Source organism: Oncorhynchus nerka, linkage group LG12 (genome assembly GCF_034236695.1).
Source record: "Oncorhynchus nerka isolate Pitt River linkage group LG12, Oner_Uvic_2.0, whole genome shotgun sequence".
In the NCBI taxonomy this organism is placed as follows: Eukaryota; Metazoa; Chordata; class Actinopteri; order Salmoniformes; family Salmonidae; genus Oncorhynchus; species Oncorhynchus nerka.
Genome location: NC_088407.1, coordinates 31662733 through 31686978, shown reverse-complemented (window position 1 = coordinate 31686978; position 24246 = coordinate 31662733). Strand labels below are relative to the sequence as shown.

Here is a 24246-nt window from a genome sequence, read left to right as displayed (position 1 = left end):
CAATGCAGGAAGCACTATTAACATACTGAAGAATTATCATTTAATTACCATAGTGAATTATTGTAATGTTGGTCTATGTGTCAATTAATCCCACAAGGGATGGGATGCTAATTGGCGATTTAACACGAAAATAAAATGTCATTCATACTGCCATCTTGTGGGGGAATGGCAATATTACATAAGCACAACATTATTCTATTCAATTGAATGGGGGAAATGACATGCCTGAAATACAAAATGTTACCCTACCAAAGCAATACACAATGAAAAACATACAAATATCTGTAAAAATGAAAGCAAATGCTTAAAGCAGCAACCAGCAGTTGAAATCTATGCATAGTCACTTCGCCCCTACTTACATGTACAAATTACCTCGACTAACCTGTACCCTCACACATAGACTTGGTACCGGTACCCCCTGTATATAGCCTCATTATTGTTATTTTATTCTGTTAATTTTTATATTTTTTTACTTTAGTTTATTTGGTAAATATTTTCTTAACTCTTTCTTGAACTGCACTGTTGGTTAAAAAAGTGAAGGAAAAAAAGTGGTCAGATGAAGCAGATGCTAAACTACAGGACTGTTTTGCTATCACAGACTGGAATATGTTCTGGGATTCTTCCGATGGCATTGAGGAGTACACCACATCAGTCACTGGCTTCATCAATAAGTGTAGCCTGTCAACTATGTGTCTGTCTATCCCTGTTCTCTCCTCTCTGCACAGACCATACAAACGCTCCACACCGCGTGGCCGCGGCCACTCTAATCTGGTGGTCCCAGCGCGCACGACCCACGTGGAGTTCCAGGTCTCCGGTAGCCTCTGGATCTGCGGCCAACAAGGCAGAGTTCATCTCAGCCTATGCCTCCCTCCAGTCCCTCGACTTCTTGGCACTGACGGAAACATGGATCACCACAGATAACACTGCTACTCCTACTGCTCTCTCTTCGTCCGCCCACGTGTTCTCGCACACCCCGAGAGCTTCTGGTCAGCGGGGTGGTGGCACCGGGATCCTCATCTCTCCCAAGTGGTCATTCTCTCTTTCTCCCCTTACCCATCTGTCTATCGCCTCCTTTGAATTCCATGCTGTCACAGTTACCAGCCCTTTCAAGCTTAACATCCTTATCATTTATCGCCCTCCAGGTTCCCTCGGAGAGTTCATCAATGAGCTTGATGCCTTGATAAGCTCCTTTCCTGAGGACGGCTCACCTCTCACAGTTCTGGGCGACTTTAACCTCCCCACGTCTACCTTTGACTCATTCCTCTCTGCCTCCTTCTTTCCACTCCTCTCCTCTTTTGACCTCACCCTCTCACCTCCCCCTACTCACAAGGCAGGCAATACGCTCGACCTCATCTTTACTAGATGCTGTTCTTCCACTAACCTCACTGCAACTCCCCTCCAAGTCTCCGACCACTACCTTGTATCCTTTTCCCTCTTGCTCTCATCCAACACTTCCCACACTGCCCCTACTCGGATGGTATCGCGCCGTCCCAATCTTCGCTCTCTCTCCCCCGCTACTCTCTCCTCTTCCATCCTATCATCTCTTCCCTCTGCTCAAACCTTCTCCAACCTATCTCCTGATTCTGCCTCCTCAACCCTCCTCTCCTCCCTTTCTGCATCCCTTGATTCTCTATGTCCCCTATCCTCCAGGCCGGCTCGGTCCTCCCCTCCTGCTCCGTGGCTCGACGACTCATTGCGAGCTCACAGAACAGGGCTCCGGGCAGCCGAGCGGAAATGGAGGAAAACTCGCCTCCCTGCGGACCTGGCATCCTTTCACTCCCTCCTCTCTACATTTTCCTCTTCTGTCTCTGCTGCTAAAGCCACTTTCTACCACTCTAAAGTCCAAGCATCTGCCTCTAACCCTAGGAAGCTCTTTGCCACCTTCTCCTCCCTCCTGAATCCTCCTCCCCCTCCCCCTCCTCCCTCTCTGCAGATGACTTCGTCAACCATTTTGAAAAGAAGGTCGACGACATCCGATCCTCGTTTGCTAAGTCAAACGACACCGCTGGTTCTGCTCACACTGCCCTACCCTGTGCTCTGACCTCTTTCTCCCCTCTCTCTCCAGATGAAATCTCGCGTCTTGTGACGGCCGGCCGCCCAACAACCTGCCCGCTTGACCCTATTCCCTCCTCTCTTCTCCAGACCATTTCCGGAGACCTTCTCCCTTACCTCACCTCGCTCATCAACTCATCCCTGACCGCTGGCTACGTCCCTTCTGTCTTCAAGAGAGCGAGAGTTGCACCCCTTCTGAAAAAACCTACACTCGATCCCTCCGATGTCAACAACTACAGACCAGTATCCCTTCTTTCTTTTCTCTCCAAAACTGTTGAACGTGCCGTCCTTGGCCAGCTCTCCCGCTATCTCTCTCAGAATGACTTTCTTGATCCAAATCAGTCAGGTTTCAAGACTAGTCATTCAACTGAGACTGCTCTTCTCTGTATCACGGAGGCCCTCCGCACTGCTAAAGCTAACTCTCTCTCCTCTGCTCTCATCCTTCTAGACCTATCGGCTGCCTTCGATACTGTGAACCATCAGATCCTCCTCTCCACCCTCTCCGAGTTGGGCATCTCCGGCGCGGCCCACGCTTCGATTGCGTCCTACCTGACAGGTCGCTCCTACCAGGTGGCGTGGCGAGAATCTGTCTCCTCACCACGCGCTCTCACCACTGGCGTCCCCCAGGGCTCTGTTCTAGGCCCTCTCCTATTCTCGCTATACACCAAGTCACTTGGCTCTGTCATAACCTCACATGGTCTCTCCTACCATTGCTATGTAGACGACACACAATTAATCTTCTCCTTTCCCCCTTCTGATGACCAGGTGGCGAATCGCATGTCTGCATGTCTGGCAGACATATCAGTGTGGATGACGGATCACCACCTCAAGCTGAACCTCGGCAAGACGGAGCTGCTCTTCCTCCCGGGGAAGGACTGCCCATTCCATGATCTCGCCATCACGGTTGACAACTCCATTGTGTCCTCCTCCCAGAGCGCTAAGAACCTTGGCGTGATCCTGGACAACACCCTGTCGTTCTCAACTAACATCAAGGCGGTGGCCCGTTCTTGTAGGTTCATGCTCTACAACATCCGCAGAGTACGACCCTGCCTCACACAGGAAGCAGCGCAGGTCCTAATCCAGGCACTTGTCATCTCCCGTCTGGATTACTGCAACTCGCTGTTGGCTGGGCTCCCTGCCTGTGCCATTAAACCCCTACAACTCATCCAGAACGCCGCAGCCCGTCTGGTGTTCAACCTTCCCAAGTTCTCTCACGTCACCCCGCTCCTCCGCTCTCTCCACTGGCTTCCAGTTGAAGCTCGCATCCGCTACAAGACCATGGTGCTTGCCTACGGAGCTGTGAGGGGAACGGCACCTCAGTACCTCCAGGCTCTGATCAGGCCCTACACCCAAACAAGGGCACTGCGTTCATCCACCTCTGGCCTGCTCGCCTCCCTACCACTGAGGAAGTACAGTTCCCGCGCAGCCCAGTCAAAACTGTTCGCTGCTCTGGCCCCCCAATGGTGGAACAAACTCCCTCACGACGCCAGGACAGCGGAGTCAATCACCACCTTCCGGAGACACCTGAAACCCCACCTCTTTCAGGAATACCTAGGATAGGATAAAGTAATCCTTCTCACCCCCCTTAAAAGATTTAGATGCACTATTGTAAAGTGGCTGTTCCACTGGATGTCTTAAGGTGAACGCACCAATTTGTAAGTCGCTCTGGATAAGAGCGTCTGCTAAATGACTTAAATGTAATGTAAATGTAAAAGTGCATCGAGGACGTCGTCCCCACGGTTACTGTACGTACAAACCCAACCAGAAGCCATTGATTACAGGCAACATTCGCACTGAGCTAAAGGGTAGAGCTGCCACTTTCAAGGAGCGGGACTCTAACCCGGAAGCTTATAAGAAATCCCGCTATGCCCTCTAACGAATCATCAAACAGGAAAATTGTCAATACAGGACGAAGATTGAATCGTACTACACCAGCTCCGACACTCGTCGGATGTGGCAGGGCTGACAAAATATTACAGACTACAAAGGGAAGCACAGCCGAGAGCTGCCCAGTGACACGAGTCTACCAGACGAGCTAAATAACTTCTATGCTCGCTTCGAGGCAAGTAACACCGAAACATGCATGAGAGCATCAGCTGTTCCGGACGACAGTGTGATCACGCTCTCTGCAGCCGATGTGAGTAAGACCTTTAAACAGGTCAACATTCACAAGGCCACTGGGCCAGACAGACTACGAAGACGTGTACTCCAAGCATGCGCTGACCAACTGGCAAGTATCTTCACTGACATTTTAAACCTCTCCCTATCTGAGTCAGTAATACCAACATGTTTCAAGCAGACCGCCATAGTCCCTGTGCCCAAGAACACTAAATGCCTAAATGACTACAGACTCGTAACACTCACATCTGCAGCCATGAAATGCTTTGAAATGCTGGTCATGTCTCACATCAACACCATTATCCAAGAAACCTTAGACCCACTCCAAATTGCAACAGATCCACAGATGATGCAATCTCTATTGCACTCCACACTGCCCTTTCCCACCTGAAAAAAAGGAACACCTATGTGAGAATGCTATTCATTGATTACAGCTCAGCGTTCAACACCATAGTGCCCTCAAAGCTCATCACTAAGCTAAGGACCCTAGGACTAAACACCTCCCTCTGCAACTGGATCCTGGACTTCCTGACGGGCCGCCCCCAGGTGGTGAGAGTAGGTAACAACACATCCGCCACGCTGATCCTCAACACGGGGGCCCCTCAGGGGTGCGTGCTCAGTCCCCTCCTGTACTCCCTGTTCACTCATGACTGCCCGGCCAGGCATGTCTCCAACATCATCATTAAGTTTGCTGATGACACAACAGTGTCATCGAAAACGATGAGACAGCCTATAGCGAGGAGGTCAGAGACCTGACCGTGTGGTGCAAGGACAATAACCTCTCCCTCAACGTCCCTCAATGTGATCAAGACAAAGGAGATGATTGTGGACTACAGGAAAAGGAGGACCGAGCACACCCCCATTCTCATCGATGGGGGCTGTAGTGGAGCAGGTTGAGAGCTTCGAGTTCCTTGACGTCCAACAAACTAACATGGTCCAAGCCCACCAAGATCGACGTGAAGAGGGCACGACAAAACCTATTTTCAGGAGTGAAAATATTTGGCATGGGTCCTCAGATCCTCAAAAGGTTTTACAGCTACACCATTGAGAGCATCCTGACGGGTTGCATCACTGCCTGGTATGGCAACTGCTCGGCCTCCAACCACAAGGCACTACAGAGGGTAATGCGTACGGCCCAGTACATCGCCGGGGACAGGCTTCCTGCCATTCAGGACCTCTATACCAGGCGGTGTCAGAGGAAGGCCCAAAACATTGTCAAAGATTCCAGCCACACAAGTCATAGACTGTTCTCTCTGCCTCCGCACGGCAAGCGGTACCGGAGCACCAAGTCTAGGAAGCTGTTTAGAGACTTCTAAATAGCTTCTACCCCCAAGCCATAATACTCCTGAACAGTTAATCAAATGGCTACCCACACTATTTGCATTGCCCCCCCCCCCCCCCCACACACACACACACACACACTGCTGCTACTCTCTGTTATTATCTATGCATAGCGACTTTAATAACTCTACCTACGTGTACATAATTACCTCAATTACCTCGACACCGGTGTCCCCTCACGTTGACACATTGACTCTGTACCGGTACCCCCTGTTATTTACTGCTGCTCTTTAAATATTTGTTATTCTTATCTCTTACTTTTGGGGGATTTTCTCAAAACTGCATTGTTGGTTAAGGTCTTGTAAGTAAGCATTTCACTGTAAGGTTGTATTCGGCAAATGTGACAAATACAATTTGATTTGATTTGGTTAAGGGCTTGTAAGTAAGCGTTTCACGCTAAGGTCTACACTTGTACATGTAAATAATATTTACTTTGATTTGGTTTCAAACAATAATCCCTTCCACTGTTTCGCTAAAAAGCTGAGGGATGAGGCTGGAGAAATGTAAATACTCTCAAATTCAGACTATGGGTGCAAGGATTGACCATCCATGATCTCAAAATGATCGTATGAAGCATTTTTTGAGGCTAAACAGAGTTTGTTTACATTTGCTTTGTTCACAAACATTGGAATAAAACAGGTTTATATGTTGGGTTCTGATTGCGTACAGAAGTTGAACTAAGCTCATGAGAGATTTTATCAGGTGTTTTTCCCCCAAATCAATGGGTATCATTCACGTATTAAGTCTAAAAATGGATGTACAGCGCATTCGGAAAGTATTCAGACATCTTGACTTTTTCTACATTTTGCCTTATTCTAACATGTATTGAATCGTTTTTTCCCCATCATCAATCTAAACACAATACCCCATAATGACAAAGCAAAAACATGTTTTTGACAATTTAGCAAATGTATTAAAAATAAAAAACTGAAATATTACATTTACATAACTATTCCAACCCTTTACTCAGTACTTTGTTGAAGCACCTTTGGCAGCGATTACAGCCTCAAGTCTTCTTGGGTATGACGCTACAAGCTTGGCACACCTGTATTTTGGGAGTTTCTGTGTGGAAGGTGTACTGTTGGAAGGTGAACCTTCACCTCAGTCTAAGGTCCTGGGCGCTCTGGAAAAGGTTTTCATCAACGATCTCTCTGTACTTTTCTGTTTATCTTTCCCTCAATCCTGACTAGTCTCCCAGTCCCTGCCACTGAAAAGCATCCCCACAGCATGATGCTGGCACCACCATGCTTCACTGTAGGGATGGTGCCAGGTTTCCTCCAGACGTGACGCTTGGCATTCAGGCCAAAGAGTTCAATCTTGGTTTCATAAGACCAGAGAATCTTGTTTCTCATGGTATGAGAGTCCTTTAGGTGCCTTTTGGCAAACTCCCAAGTGGGCTGTCATGTGCCTTTTACTGAGGACTGGCTTCTGTGTGGCCACTCTACCATAAAGGCCTGATTGGTGGAGTGCTGCAGGCATGGTTGTCCTTCTGGAAGGTTCTCCCATCTCCACAGAGGAACTCTGGAGCTCTGTCAGAATAACCATTGGGTTCTTGGTCACCTCCCTGACCAAGGCCCTTCTCTCCTGATTGTTCAGTATGGCCGGGCAGCCAGCTCTAGGAAGAGTCTTGGTGGTTTCCAAACTTCTTCCATTTAAGAATGATGGAGGCCACTGTGTTCTTGGGGACCTTCAATGCTGCAAAAAAAACGGGTACCCTTCCCCAGATCTGTGCCTCGACACAATCCTGTCTTGGAGCTCAAACGACAATTCCTTGGACATCTTGGATTGTTTTTTGCTCTGACATGCACTGTCAACTGTGGGACCTTATATAGACAGGTGTGTGCCTTTATTTATTTTTATTTGTAGAAATTTCAAAAAAACTGTTTTTGCTTTGTCATAATGGGGTATTGTGTGTAGATTGATGAGGAAAATAATGAATTGAATACATTTTGGAATAAGGCTGTAACGTAACAAATGTGGGGAAAGGGAAGGGGTCTGAAAACTTTCCGAATTCACTGTAGCAACTGCAGATTGCCCTTTTAAGATGATATATTAACTGACTGTTACATAAGTCTTTTGTGTTCCTTTATTAACAATGTTGCTGTGCCACAGTTTTTTTTTTTAAACTATGTTTCAAGATTGCTTATTTCACCAAAACAGGTATTCCCACTATGTCTTAAGTTTATGCATTTTACCAATGTTGGCAAGACCGGCTTCATGGAAGGAGTGGTTCCACTTTCCTTTCTCCCGGAGGGAACTCAGTGTGCCCGGGCGCTTTGCTGCACAGTCCCAATGGAGCCGGGTCAGAGAGCTTTTGCCTAACAGAAATAAACAGGCTGATGGTTGAACGGATGGGTTTGGCCGTTGCTACACAATACCTTCCTTACCTAACGACGGCAGCTATTGGCATCAGAGCCATTATGTGGTTAGGGTGCAAAATGGGTAGCTATTCAAACCCTGTTCAGAGGTGTGCAGGCAGTTCTCAATAGTCCCAACACCCTCCCCTGTCTGTCACAACCAGTGGCTTATTTGAAGTGTATGCGCCTAGGACATTGGTGCATTACTGCATTACAATGATCGGAGGAATGGTTGAATGCTTGATCGTTGGAGAGTGCATGAGAAACTATAGGTATCTCTTTTAGTATACCATAACTTCATTTACATTACATTTGAGTCATTTCGCAGATGCTCTTATCCAGAGCGACTTACAGTTTGTGTATTCATCTTAAGATAGCTAGGTGGGCTAACCACATTACACAGTCATAGTAGGTACATTTTTCCACAATAAAGTAGATATCAGCAGAGCTAGTAAATCAGCTTAACCTATTTTAGGCTTAGCTACTAACACAATTTTAACCACAAACCCTACATTCAACTTGCCAATGGCCTAGTTTTTCATAGAAAGGATGGGATCTTTTGCCATCAACATTCCCTTTATTTGAGATATGCATGGTTGAGAAATTGCTATTTAAATGGATATCATGTAGCCCTCTGTAGACCGTTATCCTCTCAGTTGCCCTATTTCAGTTGACTGTCTGTATGGTAATTAATCGTGCTTTTTTCCCTCAAGAAATCAATTTAATATCACGGAATCATAATCCCATTTTTGTTTCATAATGCCATTTTTCACACGGCATTCATTTGAAGAAACTTGAACATGTAGATATTTGGTTGATTATGAACAAAACATTTGTAGCTATTTAATTTCAATAAAATTGTTCGGTCCACACACAGAAGAAACAGATGTTATGTGATTTTCTATAAAGTTTGCTCATTTCAAATGAACCTCTCCATTTTCGGAGGATGCCGCTTTTAAAACACTCTGTTCTTTTGAGCTTTGATTCAGTCTTTACCTGACAAAGTCATGTTAGCATATACAGTGGGCTCCAAAATGATTGGCTCCCCTGACAGGCAATGCACAAACATTACTTAAAAAAATATAAACAATATAATTATAGAGAGAAACTCAAAATACCAATATGTGAGAAATACTGTACTTTATTAATGTTTCAATGAAAATACATTTCACCAAAATCAAGGTTTCATAATTATTGGCACTCCTTGGCACTCCATAATTAATGACATTTTAATGGCATCGGACCGAGGCTCTGCATCTGTCCTCGTGCTCCTAGACCTTAGTGCTGCTTTTGATACCATTGATCACCACATTCTTTTGGAGAGATTGGAAACCCAAATTGGTCTACACGGACATGTTCTGGCCTGGTTTAGATCTTATCTGTCGGAAAGATATCAGTTTGTCTCTGTGAATGGTTTGTTCTCTGACAAATCAACTGTAAATTCTGGTGTTCCTCAAGGTTCCGTTTTAGGACCACTATTGTTTTCACTATATATTTTACCTCTTGGGGATGTTATTCGAAAACATAATGTTAACTTTCACTGCTATGCGGATGACACACAGCTGTACATTTCAATGAAACATGGTGAAGCCCCAAAATTGCCCTCGCTAGAAGCATGTGTTTCAGACATAAGGAAGTGGATGGCTGCAAACTTCTACTATTAAACTCGGACAAAACAGAGATGCTTGTTCTAGGTCCCAAGAAACAAAGAGATCTTCTGTTGAATCTGACAATTAATCTTAATGGTTGTACAGTCGTCTCAAATAAAACTGTGAAGGACCTCGGCGTTACTCTGGACCCTGATCTCTCTTTTGAAGAACATATCAAGACCATTTCAAGGACAGCTTTTTTCCATCTACGTAACATTGCAGAAATCAGAAACTTTCTGTCCAAAAATGATGCAGAAAAATTAATCCATGGTTTTGTCACTTCTAGGTTAGACTACTGCAATGCTCTACTTTCCGGCTACCCGGATAAAGCACTAAATAAACTTCAGTTAGTGCTAAATACGGCTGCTAGAATCCTGACTAGAACCAAAAAAAATTATCATATTACTCCAGTGCTAGCCTCTCTACACTGGCTTCCTGTCAAAGCAAGGGCTGATTTCAAGGTTTTACTGCTAACCTACAAAGCATTACATGGGCTTGCTCCTACCTATCTCTCTGATTTGGTCCTGCCGTACATACCTACACGTACGCTACGGTCAAAAGACGCAGGCCTCCTAATTGTCCCTAGAATTTCTAAGCAAACAGCTGGAGGCAGGGCTTTCTCCTATAGAGCTCCATTTTTATGGAACGGTCTGCCTACTCATGTCAGAGACGCAAACTCGGTCTCAACCTTTAAGTCTTTACTGAAGACTCATCTCTTCAGTGGGTCATATGATTGAGTGTAGTCTGGCCCAGAAGTGGGAAGGTGAACGGAAAGGCTCTGGAGCAACGAACCGCCCTTGCTGTCTCTGCCTGGCCGGTTCCCCTCTTTCCACTGGGATTCTCTGCCTCTAACCCTATTACAGGGGCTGAGTCACTGGCTTGCTGGGGCTCTCTCATGCCGTCCCTGGAGGGGGTGCGTCACCTGAGTGGGTTGATTCACTGTTGTGGTCATCCTGTCTGGGTTGGTGCCTCCCCCCCCCCCCTTGGGTTGTGCCGTGGCGGAGATCTTTGTGGGCTATACTCAGCCTTGTCTCAGGATGGTAAGTTGGTGGTTGAAGATATCCCTCTAGTGGTGTGGGGGCTGTGCTTTGGCAAAGTGGGTGGGGTTATATCCTTCCTGTTTGGCCCTGTCCGGGGGTGTCCTTGGATGGGGCCACAGTGTCTCCTGACCCCTCCTGTCTCAGCCTCCAGTATTTATGCTGCAGTAGTTTATGTGTCGGGGGGCTAGGGTCAGTTTGTTATATCTGGAGTACTTCTCCTGTCCTATTCGGTGTCCTGTGTGAATCTAAGTGTGCGTTCTCTAATTCTCTCCTTCTCTCTTTCTTTCTCTCTCTCGGAGGACCTGAGCCCTAGGACCATGCCCCAGGACTACCTGACATGATGACTCCTTGCTGTCCCCAGTCCAACTGGCCATGCTGCTGCTCCAGTTTCAACTGGCCTGAGCCCTAGGACCATGTCCCAGGACTACCTGACATGATGACTCCTTGCTGTCCCCAGTCCACCTGGCCATGCTGCTGCTCCAGTTTCAACTGTTCTGCCTTCCTATTATTTGACTATGCTGGTCATTTATGAACATTTGAACATCTTGGCAATGTTCTGTTATAATCTCCACCCGGCACAGCCAGAAGAGGACTGGCCACCCCACATATGCTCTCTCTAATTCTTTCTCTCTTTCTCTCTCTCGGAGGACCTGAGCCCTAGGACCGTGCCCCAGGACTACCTGACATGATGACACCTTGCTGTCCCCAGTCCACCTGACTGTGCTGGTGCTCCAGTTTCAACTGTTCTGCCTTATTATTATTCGACCATGCTGGTCATTTATGAACATTTGAACATCTTGGCCATGTTCTGTTATAATCTCTACCCGGCACAGCCAGAAGAGGACTGGCCACCCCACATAGCCTGGTTCCTCTCTAGGTTTCTTCCTAGGTTTTGGCCTTTCTAGGGAGTTTTTCCTAGCCACCGTGCTTTTACACCTGCATTGCTTGCTGTTTGGGGTTTTAGGCTGGGTTTCTGTACAGCACTTTGAGATATCAGCTGATGTACGAAGGGCTATATAAATAAATTTGATTTGATTTATCCTCATTTAGTACTTAGTGCCACCACCTCTGGCAAGGATAACAGCATGGTCTTTTCCTGTAATGTTTGACAAGGTTAAGGAACACATTTGGAGGCATTTTGGACCATTTCTCTATGCAGATCCTTTCAAGATCCTTCACATTCTTGGGTTTGTGCTTATCAACTGTCCTCTTCCATTCAGCCCACAGGTTTTCCATTGGATTGAGGTCCGGCGACTGAGATGGCCATGGCAGAACATTGATTTTGTTGTCACGGAACCACTTCTGTGTGGATCTTGAGGTATGTTTTGGGTCATTGTCTTGTTGGAAAATCCACATACAGCCATGTCCCAGCCTTCTGGCAGAGGCAACCAGATTGTCAACAAAATTGCCTGGTACTTGGTGGAATTCATTATACCATCAATCTTAACCAGTGCCTATGGACCTCTGGAAATAAAACAGGCCCAAAACATCACTGACCCACCATTTCACCGTGAGTATGAGGTGCCTCTTCTTGTATGCATCTCTGTTTCGACGCCAATCATGCCGATGCTGTATCTGACCAAAACATTCCATTTTGGTCTCATCTGACCAGAGCACCTTCTTCCAATCATAATTTAAATTACGTTTGGCAAACTCCAATTGCTTGCGTCTGTGTCTTGGGGTCATTAAGGGCTTTCTTCTGGCAACCCTTCCAAAGAACCTGTGGATGTGGAGGTGGCGTCTGATGGTGCTTTTTGAAACGTGGTGACCCCAAGACGCCACCAAGGCCTGCAATTATTTCACAGTGATTCTTTGGGATTTTGTTGCTTCTCTAACGATCCTCCTCCCTATGCTGGGGGGCAAAATTAATTTGTGTTCTCCACCCGTGAGGTTTTCAACTGTTCCATATCTTTTGAATTTTTTAAATAATTGCCCTGACAGTGCTCAGTGGTATCATTTGTGGATCTTCTTTTAGCCATTACCAGATTAATTTTGAACTGCCAGTTCTTTTCTTTTCTTCATGGATATTGTTACCTAATATTTATACCCTAGTGAAAAAGGAAGTGATGTAATGGCTCAATATAGTTCCTTAACACTTAAATAATAACATCTAATTTTGGTAGATGTTATTTACAATAATATTTAAGGGTGCCATTAATTGTGAAACCTTGATTTGGAGGACATTGATTGATTGATTTTTTTACCCCCTTTTACTCCTTTTTTTTACTCCCTTTGTTAGTGGTCTTGTCTCATCGCTACAACTCCCGTACGGGCTCGGGAGAGACGAAGGTCGAGAGCCATGATTCCCCCGAAACTCAACCCAACCAAGCCGCACTGCTTCTTAACACAGCGCGCATCCAACCCGGTCAGCGTGCACTGTGCTCGACCCGCTATAGGAGTCACTAGTGCACGATGAGACAAGGATATCCCTACCGGCCAAACCTGGACGATGCTAGGCCAATTGTGCATCGCCCCATGGAACCCAGAGTGCCTTAGACCACTGCGCCACCCAAGAGGCCCCGGACATTGATTTTCAATTAAATGAATAAATGATTTTTTGGGGTTCCATTGAAACATTAATAAAGTACAGTATTTTTCACATGTTGGTATTTTGAGTTTATCTCTATAATTATATGGTTTATATTTTTTTAAGTATTGTTTGTGCATTGCCAGTCAGGGGTGCCTGTAATTTTGGAGCCCACTGTATGAGTTATGCTGTTAGAGCTTTTGCGTTAAAGATGTCACGTTTATGGGCATGTTGCAGCAGTGTGTAGGAGGGAGAATCCAAAATGTGGGAAGTGTGCAGGAGGACATAGGACAGAGGAATGTGTAGTTTTGATGGAAAAATGTGTGTGTGTCAACTGTAGTGGTGCCCATGTTGTTGGGGATCAGAAGTGTCCGGTGTGAGAGAGGCAGCTTGAGGTGGCCATGGTCAGAGTAGTGCAGAAGATGTCATATGCTGAGGCAGTGAAGAAAGTAGAGGAGGGTAGATCATGAGTGAGGGATTCTGAGAGGATCCCTGTGAATAGTAGATCTGTGCTAGAGCAGAGGGATAGGCCAATAAGTAATATATGTTAAAGTAAGGTTAGCTTCTTAGCGCTCATAGCAATGGGTTTTTAACTGTTTCACGGAGATGGAACGTATGTCACAGAAAATAGATGTTGTGGTGGCAGCTGCAGAGAAGTACTTGGGGGTACGAGATTTGAACTCAGAAGAATTACATGGTGTGTTGAGTGGTAGTGCCCTGTGTTGGCAGGGGGTAAGATCTGATAGGGTGTGGAATAAGGTGTTGGGATTTATTGAGTGTAGGTTTAGTTGGTAGGGTAATATTCGTATTTTTATGACATTTTTCCCTATGCCCGTTTTGTAACACAAACTGTAATGGATGTATACTATAGTTCAGTTGGGGGCGATAATGCAACACATTGGATGCAAACCGCGATTAAACCTCACCGAAGAAGAAGAAGAAGAAGAAGAAGAAGAAGAAGAAGAAGAACAAGCTGTAACTTTAAAAAACTTGGCCTTTATTGGTTGACCTGTCACGATCTATTGCCTGTTTGTTTTTTTCTCATGAAATTATTATGATTATTATAATAACATAAATTGAGAATTAAATAGAAACGACATTATCCAACGTCCAGTGAGGAATGACGTGTCACATTTTCCCGCACATTGAGCACTTTTGCATTGTGATTGGTTAAGCGCTATGCCAAAAAATGAATTCGAGAGTTGATTGGCTGACTTCCTCCATGCAAAGTCCCGGATCAAGCTCCCCTTCATAAATGCATGGCAATCTGATGCGGAACTAGTTGTTCAAACTAGACAAGTGCTCGCCGAGGATCTGTGCAGCTGCAAATAGCCAGGACATCATATAAAATGGTATATCTTTTTTTTTTTTTTTAACTCTTCGATGCTAAATCCATCACTTTATTCAACGGGTTTACCGTGAGAATTAGCACGTATTTGTGTTAGCTAGCAAAGGTAATATTATTTAGCTAACGTTGGCTAGCTAGCTGACATTAGCTATTTGAATCCCTTGGCATTGGCTGGTTATAATCAAAACGCCAACACGCGCTGTAGAATAAACAGGCTGATTACACACACTGCTGTCTTGCAGCAATTGTTTAATACATAAAATAACCCATACCATAAAACGGTATATTTCAGGCTGGTGGGAAGGCAGGAAAAGACTCCGGAAAGACGAAGACAAAGGCCATTTCGCGCTCACAGAGGGCGGGTTTGCAGGTGAGTGCGTTCTTTTATTGCTTGCTAACGCCAATGATAAAACGTGTGGTAAAATAGGCTAAATGTGTTAATTTGCAAACGATTTAACCATCTAACTAATATCGTGGCGGTGAATCTATAACCATTCAAAATTACACAATTTTCGAAAGATTACAGAATGTTCGTAACCTGTTAACAAACTGCCAAGTAGGGTGGGGAGTCGCGCAAGCCTTCAGTCTAATTTGCTCGCAACTTACTGATGGCTAGTTGGGTAAATAAATGCTTAACGTTTCCCGTCCTGTTTTTCAGTTCCCCGTGGGTCGTATTCACAGACATCTGAAATCCAGAACAACGAGCCATGGTCGAGTTGGCGCGACTGCAGCTGTCTACAGCGCGGCTATTCTTGAATACCTAACTGCTGAGGTAACGCATGTACAAAACACTCACTTTCATTTTGTTGCGGTTTATGGCACAAAACCATGCAGTACCATGTATGCAATCGCAGTTCACTCGAGTCAGTGATATTTACCTGCAAGCTCTTGAACTTCAGGTTCTGGAGCTGGCAGGAAACGCATCAAAGGATCTGAAGGTCAAGCGTATCACTCCACGTCACTTGCAACTGGCCATTAGAGGCGATGAGGAGTTGGATTCTCTCATCAAAGCAACCATTGCTGGTGGTGGTAAGTGCAGCAGTTATTGTTTCCCACTGGTATTGCTATTGTACCATTTCCCTGTTTTATATTTCATGTTTGAATCCACTGATTGTTTCCCTCTTTCAGGTGTCATCCCTCATATCCATAAGTCACTGATTGGAAAGAAGGGACAGCAGAAGACTGTATAACCCAGCAAACAGTGGCATGGGGTCATCTCAGGACATTCTGCTTCAATGTTTTGCTTGGTAGAACTTTAGGACTTTTTAAATGTATTAACTTGCATCTACTCATCTGAGGAAAAGTGGCTTCAGAGAAGCTGGTTTTGATTTTTGGCTTTGTTGATGTGTGCTGTTTTTATTGTGTACATTTTGGCATACCAGTGGCATTTCCATGTTTGAAGTTGTATTTGAATAAAGCGCCACGGTATTGTGCATCTGTTCCTTGTTTATGTCTTTTAGTGAGAATTTGTGCCCTATAAATCTGGTATAGTCTACATGTCCCTAACTTGCAATGTGGGAAATACTATAATTACATCACCAAGCATGTTTATTTCATGTATGTTAACTTTTCCAGCTCCTTTGTAGGTGACTGACTAGGATTGTGTGGACTGATGCATGTTCGTGTGCTGGCACAACCTTGAGCAACATCAAATGCCATGATTTTTTTGCTCAAGTGCACCCCCTGAGGTAAGTTTCATAGCCCATTGGTGGGCAATGGGCTACTTGCGGCTTGGATCTGAGCCCATGCCATTCTTCAATGTCTGAATCTTGATGGGACCATTTATAAATTAGATATACTTTGTCTAAACTTCTGTTTCTGGCCTGCAAATTGCTTTTGACAAACGGTGGTCTATCTGCAGCCCTTCAATGAATATTTAAACCTTGTGGCCCTCTAGCTGACATTATTCCCATCCTGATGTAGCCTCTGTCCAGGTGTTCCTACGGGAGAAATTGTATGGGTGTGAGATTGGCATGCTTCAGACAGTTGGAGCCTGTCGCTGCATCAGACGATCAGAAAGCTACCGTGTGGGAAATACTTTCTTGGTGGGCCTTCACACAGTAGACATATTGCTGCTGTGAATGGCAAATGCATAGGAGCTTTAACTTTGAATATAAAACTTGTCAGTGGGATTTTAGTCTTAAACATGACTCCCTAATAAAATGACAGCACATTTGTACCCCTGTCTACATACTGTTCTGCTTTTGATACATTGCATCAAACGAACTACATGTTTTCTCAGTGGGTGTGTATCTAATTGTAAATGTTTAACTGAATAGGTTCAGGCAAATTATGCTCAATGTCTTCTATTTTGTCCACAAGGGGTCACTTGCACCATGGAATATGTGACAGTACTACAAACATTCAGCCGCGGGAGGATTTTTTTCTTGAGCGAATGATCGGGGACGGAACATGATAAATAATCTGTAGACTTCAAATTGACCACAAGAAGCCCAAACATATATTTGACAAACATTTCAAACCTTGTAACTTTTACGATCACGTGTCTACGCGTGGGAACAGATTTCCAAAATAAAAGCAACTTGGAGCTAATTTCCTGGTCTTATGTCCAACAATTAAAATTATAAATAAAACTGCTGCTAGAAAAAAAAGGGATCACTTCTTGAATTGCTGATGAAGTTCAATGGGATCTACAAACACCTGAATGTTCTGTAGGCCTATCTATCTTTTCAGTCAAAGGCACCCAAATGGAGGGGGGGATTTCAGTATAAATCCTTTTTTGAGGAGTAAGACTAATGACAATAGATTTTCAGTAGGTTATGACAGGGCCGAGAGTGAGGTAACTAGACCGGTGTGCGTGCGGTATGACAAAGGCAGGCGTCTGGCTTGAGTGCCGACGACATTTCTCACCAAGTTACTCGCCTGAGGAATAATGTTTGGAGATATGCTGGCAGAAGGGAATACGGTTATTAATAATTGTTAAAGACTGGTTTAAACATGCACAATTTCAAGTTCCAATTAGACTATTTCATAATGGATTATACAATTTATATAGATATATGGTGGCACCTCGCCATACACTATGTCAAGAACTATATAAACTAAATCATATTGACCACCTACCTCTTTCACCAACATGGATTGTATTTACTAGGAACCAAACAGAAGCAAATTGAATGAAACAGGGAGGGACCTACTTGGGTTTGTCCAATAGAAATTTGTTTTTCGTTGCTACGATATTGACTAATGAATAAACCCGGCTAACTTGAGTGGTTACAGCAATGTCCATTGGCATTCTTTTTGTTCTTGATTGATAAGAAACTTTGGTTAACTTGAACATGCTCAGACAAGGAGATCATTTGTAGGGTCCATCTCATTGCACCTGTTGGCAGGGTTGGTAAGGTTACTTTATAAATGTAATTAGTTAGGTACTAGTCACCGTTCAAATGTAATGTAACTTTTGGTTTACACATACTCAGTAACATAATCGTATTCCTTTCCTTTACTCTTGGATTACTTTCCCTTTAAGAGGCAGTAAATGAAGAGAAAATGGATCCATCACATTTGTCATCATAGTGGTCTCTGACTTGTGGTCAGACTCGCTCAGCTGGAACAAACAAACACTTTTTTCCGATGCTGACTTTGTCATTGAGAAAACAGAAAGGTGTCAATGTATTTTTTAGCCTTTCCGAATTTAAAAGTAATCCTGGAAGTAATCTATTTTTTCAAATTAATCTAATCTAATTACAATATTATTAGTTACAGTTTAAAAAAAAATCAGATTACAAAAAAACTCCCCAGCCCTGCCTGCTGAGCCGTTGATGGCATGGCAGCTCCTCTCATAGACACATCAGTGTGCCCTCCAGCACCATGCACTTCAGGAAGGATTGCCTACAATCCTCCAGGTCCCAGAGTTTCAACTGATTCATTAACAGCAATGAGTACAGACAGGCACCCTCATTTCTTTAAGGGCAAGCCAGGCAGCCTGGAAACAGCTGGGATCACTAGCGATATGATCGTATATTTTCTTCTGTCAAGGCAGGAATAAGAAGAGTATGAGTTGGAGAGCTGTTTGTCAGCCTGTGGGCATGACAGCATGGCCTGTTGGCCCCATTATTCAGCCTGGTGAGATTGGTGAGGGTATAGATGAGGTGTTGATTGTCTCGTCTTACTAGTGGAGGCTGGTGGAGGCAGAAATAGGAAGGACAGGCTGATTGGCTTTACATATTTGCTGTTGAATAAAATGGCCAGATCAAAAGGTTAGTTCACAATCTCCCTGGGTCATTGAAGACCAAGTCCCATACTACTCCTACACTGAGTAAGAAACATTTTACTGTGGTAAGTTAACGTTAGACCACTATAAGAACATTAAAGTATATGTACTCTTTTAAATAGATAATCCTCAATTGCCGTCTGATTGTCCTATTGTTTATTTTGTATCCGTGATGAAAACTTGTTGGCTAATGAGTCTTTTCCCCGATCAAGACCATTCCAGTCCACACAGTTCACAAACCGAGAACCGGACCAACAAAGCACCGTAGCACTGAACCATTAAGTCAATTCAGATGAGAAAGAAAGGGGTCTCTGCGTTCATTTGTTTTCAATTAGTGGCACTGTATTCCCTATATGGTGCACTACATTCCACCAGGGTCCATACAAAAAATTGTGCACCAAATATGGAATAGGGTGCCATTTGGGACACACATATTATGTTTCCCTACGCCCTGCTGGAAACTATCCCCCACATCTTGGGCCTTCAGAGAGGGACAGGGAGTATTTCAGGTTCATGACGCTTTCATGGAACATGCATATCAGCATGTCATCACGAGATTATGGGAATTTACTACTGACAATGGAGGAAAATGTTGCTGTGCAAGACAAAGTGTTTTCCTTTGAACTCTTATGAACCTTTGAATCCAGTATTACAGAACTGATATTAAATTATACTATACATTATATAGAATGTATTTATATAGTATATACAACATATTATACATTTTTAAACAGGAGTAATTGAATAGGTTAAGTAGACTTGCATTAGAGTTGAATAACCTTTTTTATTTGGTTTTTTACATGTACTGTATGTTAGGCCGTTAATGTTTAAACTTCCTTACGCCATTACAGTTTTGTGACTACTTATCCTGGTGTTAAAGCTCATTGTTAATATTTTATAACTGACAAGATAATGCCACATAAACTGAATATATTTACTATCCACATGATTTTTTTTTTGCCTGCATAAATACCATATTATAAAATCTCCTTCCACATCACATCTTGAGGGAGCTATGTTTACCTGTTAGTAAAAAGCTATGTGTCGTTTGACAACAGTTGGGAAAGACAGTCAACAGGCATACTGAATTCAAGATTTGTTTTTCTCTTCCTCTTTCATGTTCAACACTTTGGTCTGTGTGGTGGCAGGTGGCTGGCTGGTAGCATTTGAATGCTGAGCAGGTCAGGTTCTACTGGTTTCAGTCTCCCTGGTACCACCAGCAGACTACACACTAAATCCAACTCACCAGAACAGACATACAGCAGTATTAGAGAGCAGATCTGTAATCTGTTTTCAGAGGACAAGATTCCATTGAAAGTTGGAGTTCAATAGATTTGTCTAGTTTTTTTCCCCTGTGTGTGTCTCTCCCTCCTTTCCTGTGGGATTTTGTGGCAGGGCATTGTGTGTGTGTGTGTACATGTGTGTTTGTGAGGGAGAGTGTCTGCGGGCTCACACAGACTGGGGTGGGCTGCCAGGGGTCACGGCTCACTGGTCCTCCTAGAGAGAGAAAGAGAGACAGTGCCAAACCCCACCGAAATCAAAGACCAGGTCTAGGATTGGGACTCGTTCCAAAAAAGCTGAACTCATTTGAAGGGATGGAGCAAGGTCTGGGGTTGGAAGAAGGTGGGAGGTGCCAGGAGGGGAGGGGGGGAATAAAAACAATAATCAAACCCGGGGCGTCTGGGGACCCAGACGTTTGGGAACCCTTTATGCGGCCCTCGCCTGGTCCCCGTCTGTATGGAGACCTAGGGGGATCCCCCCTACCCCCTGCCGCGCTCCCCTCTTCTCCCCATCCTCTTTGATGTCTGCTTGCTTTTGTTCTTTACATAACTTGATCTGATTTTTGAAAAGCTAATTTGTATGCCGCTTTCGGGGCGACAGAGCTGCCACCCAGAATTCTACAGGAGAGCTGACAGCAAGGTCAACAAGATTGGCCACACAGAGAAAAAGAGCCGGGACACAACTAAGCTAAAGCATATGATAAATGCTTTTGAATTATTGTCACTGGGGGCAAATTTGATGACAATGGCAGATTAGTCTGGGTGGATGAAATCTCTTGGCAAATGGGAGGCGGGGATGCTTCGGTGGTCGCCATTCACTATCAATTTCCTCCCAGAAAATAGAAAGTGCATACTGGAATTACCTTTGACGTGGCTTTAGTTTTTGCTTTCATATCATGTCCAACTCTTAAATGTGTCATGCAATGCATAAAAAATGGATTTAATTCCCAAAGCACACAATGCATAATTCAAATAACCAATTGTAAGTCACTTTGTAAAACAGAAAACACAAATGAGCCTTCTCATTGGACACCTACAGGTAATCATCCTAAAAATGATTAGTCATTTCTTGTCACACCGAACGCAACTCTAGAGCCAGTGTAAACATGTGGATGCAAAGGAACACTTTTCTTTGTGATGTCAGCATTTAGGGGTCCTTTGTCGAGAACAGTCTGGAGCATGCCTTTGGGGAGAGAGGGAGGGAAGGCGGGGGGGGCTGAGACGGAGAGAAGGACGACAGGGGGGGGTGAGACTTTTCATCAACCTTCAGCTTTAATGACTTCCTTTAGGTGCTTTTTGACTGCCTTCCAGAGGGGCAGCGGGAGGGAGGGAGCTTTCTCTCCAGACTTGGCCTCATGCCAAGATGACAATCAATGTCTCTGTGTGTCTACTGTGGGAGATTATTTCGGAGGTCTCTCCCCCACTGCCCCCCCTCACCATTCCTCTCTTTTTTTATTGGAGGAAATGGTATTTGGAAGCTACAACAGGATGTCCCGTTGCTGGCTATGACTGAACTGTTTCAACCCCCCTCCGCATCCCTCGCTTCCTCATCCCTCCGTCCTCCCTCCATCCTCTCTCTTCTGTGGCTGGACATTGTGAAATGGCTTAAATTAATCCAGGATCCCTAAAGCAGAACCCCCCTCTTTCTCTCGCTCCTTTAGAATCCCAGTGAAATCAGACAAATGAGTAATGCTTCTCTTCATCCTCCTCTCGTCTCCACCGTCTCACTCCCTATCGCAGGATTATCATCTTGTCACCGGATGGTGTCGTTGCCGCGGACGACGCAATGGTGTTTCTGCCATAGAATTACAATACTAGACATGAACTTTCTGATGTGTTAAAGGTCAGCCATTTTGGTCATGGAGATGGTCAACCATGGCTTGCCAGTGCTGTGATAAAATAGTGAAATAATTAATTTGAAGAATTTATCTGCACGGTTTATTTTTTGCTAGCCAGCTAGTTTTAGAAAAAAGTATAGAATTATTCAAATGAACTGCCATTATACCAACATTCTATTCAAACAATGCAGTCAATCCACAGCCATACACTGGCTGAAATCAGTTGATAGGATTTTTACTGAAAAATATAAATGCAACATGCAACAATTTAAGATTTTACTGAGTTACAGTTCATATAAAGGAAATTAGTCAATTGAAGTAAATAAATTAGGCCCTAATCTATGGATTACACATGAATGCGAACACATATGCAACTGTTGGTCACAGATACCTTAAAAAAAAAAAGGTGGGGGAGAGGATCAGAAAACCAGTCAGTATCTGGTGTGACCGCCATTTGCCTCATGCAGCACAACACATCTCCTTCGCATAGAGTTGATCAGGCTGTAGATTGTGGCCTGTGGAATGTTGTCCCACTCCTCTTCAAGGCTGTGTAAAGTTGCTGGATATTGGTGGGAACTGGAACATACTGTTGTACACGTTGATCCAGAGCATCCCAAACATGCGGTTGACATGTCTGGTGAGTATGCAAGCCATGGAAGAATTGGGACATTTTCAGCTTTCAGGAATTGTGTACAGATCCTTGCGACACGGGGCTGTGCATTTTCATGCTGAAACATGAGGTGATGGCGGCAGAGGAATGGCACGACAATGGGCCTCAGGCAATGTTCCCTAAAAAACATTCAGATGCTTGAGCAAATTTCAGGACTGCTGAGCGCAAACCTGAAAGTTGTGAAAATTCTGTGCAACTTCCAGCGCACGTTTACTGTGAACACTGAGGCTGTACCCGCTTTAAGTTTGTTTTAACAGGGGCCAAGTAGGATATTTGACAATAATGTAGGTCTACCAGAGTCTACAATCAAAAACAAATGGAGAAAATGCATCCCATAACATTTGTAACATGGAAATAGCAGTTATTTCATTCAGCCTACAGTAGCAGCCAATGTGTGGAGCTCAATGTAGGCCTACATTGAAGAAAAACATGGAACTTGACGTTAACCTGTTAATCCACTTGTCCTTCAGATAAGGTGACTGAAAATGTGTTTGATGCAAGAAACTACTTTACAAAATAAAATGCATTATTTAGGGGGTCTGTGGTTGTGAGGCCGGTTAGACATACTGTTAAATTCTCTAAAATGATGGAGGTGGCTTATGGTAGAGAAATTGAAATTAAAATCTCCGGCAACAGCTCTGGACATTCCTGCAGTCAAGCATGCCAACTGCACGCTCCTGCAGAACTTGAGGCATCTGTGGCATTGTGTTGTGTGACAAAACTGTGCATTTTAGAGGGCCTTTTTATTGTCCCCAGCACAGGGTGCACCTGTGTAATGATCATGCTGTTTAATCAGCTTCTTGATATGCCACATGGATGGATTATCTTGGCAAAGGAGAAATGCCCACTAACAGGGATGTAAACAAATCTGTGCACAAAATTAGAGAGAAATAATATTTTTGAGCAAATGGAAAATTCAGGGCTCTTTTATTTAAGCTCATGAAACCAACACTTTACATTTTTGCTCAGTACTGATATTGTATCATAATAGCACGCACAGCTTTACAAGAAAACAAAAGGGTTTACATTAAATATATTACATACATCCCCTGACTTACTTTTATTTTCCTGCACAAGTAAAAACAGGATTATGCCTCTACTGCCATTCATTCCAAATAGACTGGTTTGGATTTCTCCCTGACCAATATGGCTGCCATTTTCACCCCATTCTGGAACATTGAGGGATATGCCATAGCCCTGCTACTGATTTCAAAACAAATTGTCACATGCTTTGTAAAACAGTGAAATGCTTACTTCCCAACAATGCAGAGAATTCTTTTGAAATAATAGATAAGGAATAAATGCACAATGAGTAACGATAACTTGGCTATATACACAGGGTATGGTGTCAGCTGCAGTGAATCACAATGAGTGTAGAGTTCAAGAGAAGAGCTTAAGAAACCATGGCTGAAAACCCCCCCCCATCTAAAAACACACTGAGGAAAGGAGTGGGAAAACGATTGAAGGATCCAGCCATGCCCAATCCATAACGATCATCGTGCGACAAAAAGCAGCTGGACAAGCTCTGAGGATCAGGCCTGTTGCCTTGCAGCCTGCACCGTCATGTATATGTATACATACTGTATACTTAAACCAGACCATTGAAAAGCAGCTTAAGTGAAAGGCAGATATCTTTGAATTGATGCAATTGGCAGCACTGCTCAGACCACAACCAAACAAGATCCTCTTCCTAAAATGGTGTGATACGATAGCAGTATACTCCCTCTTAATAAATCACTGACAAACAGGTCTGCCAGCAAAACAAGTGTATCCATACACAACAGCTTGTGGA

General features: G+C 44.1%; 1 protein-coding gene across 1 annotated transcript; it reads left to right on the top strand.

The window, feature by feature from the left end:
- The first annotated feature begins 14328 nt into the window (after nt 1-14328).
- LOC115138123 (histone H2A.Z) lies at nt 14329-15865 on the top strand. The gene is made up of 5 exons (XM_029674627.2): nt 14329-14436; nt 14725-14802; nt 15091-15204; nt 15332-15461; nt 15561-15865. The coding sequence occupies exons 1-5, from the start codon at nt 14434-14436 to the stop codon at nt 15620-15622; spliced, it is 387 nt and encodes a 128-aa protein (XP_029530487.1). The 5' UTR covers nt 14329-14433; the 3' UTR covers nt 15623-15865.
- Nucleotides 15866-24246: the final 8381 nt, after the last annotated feature.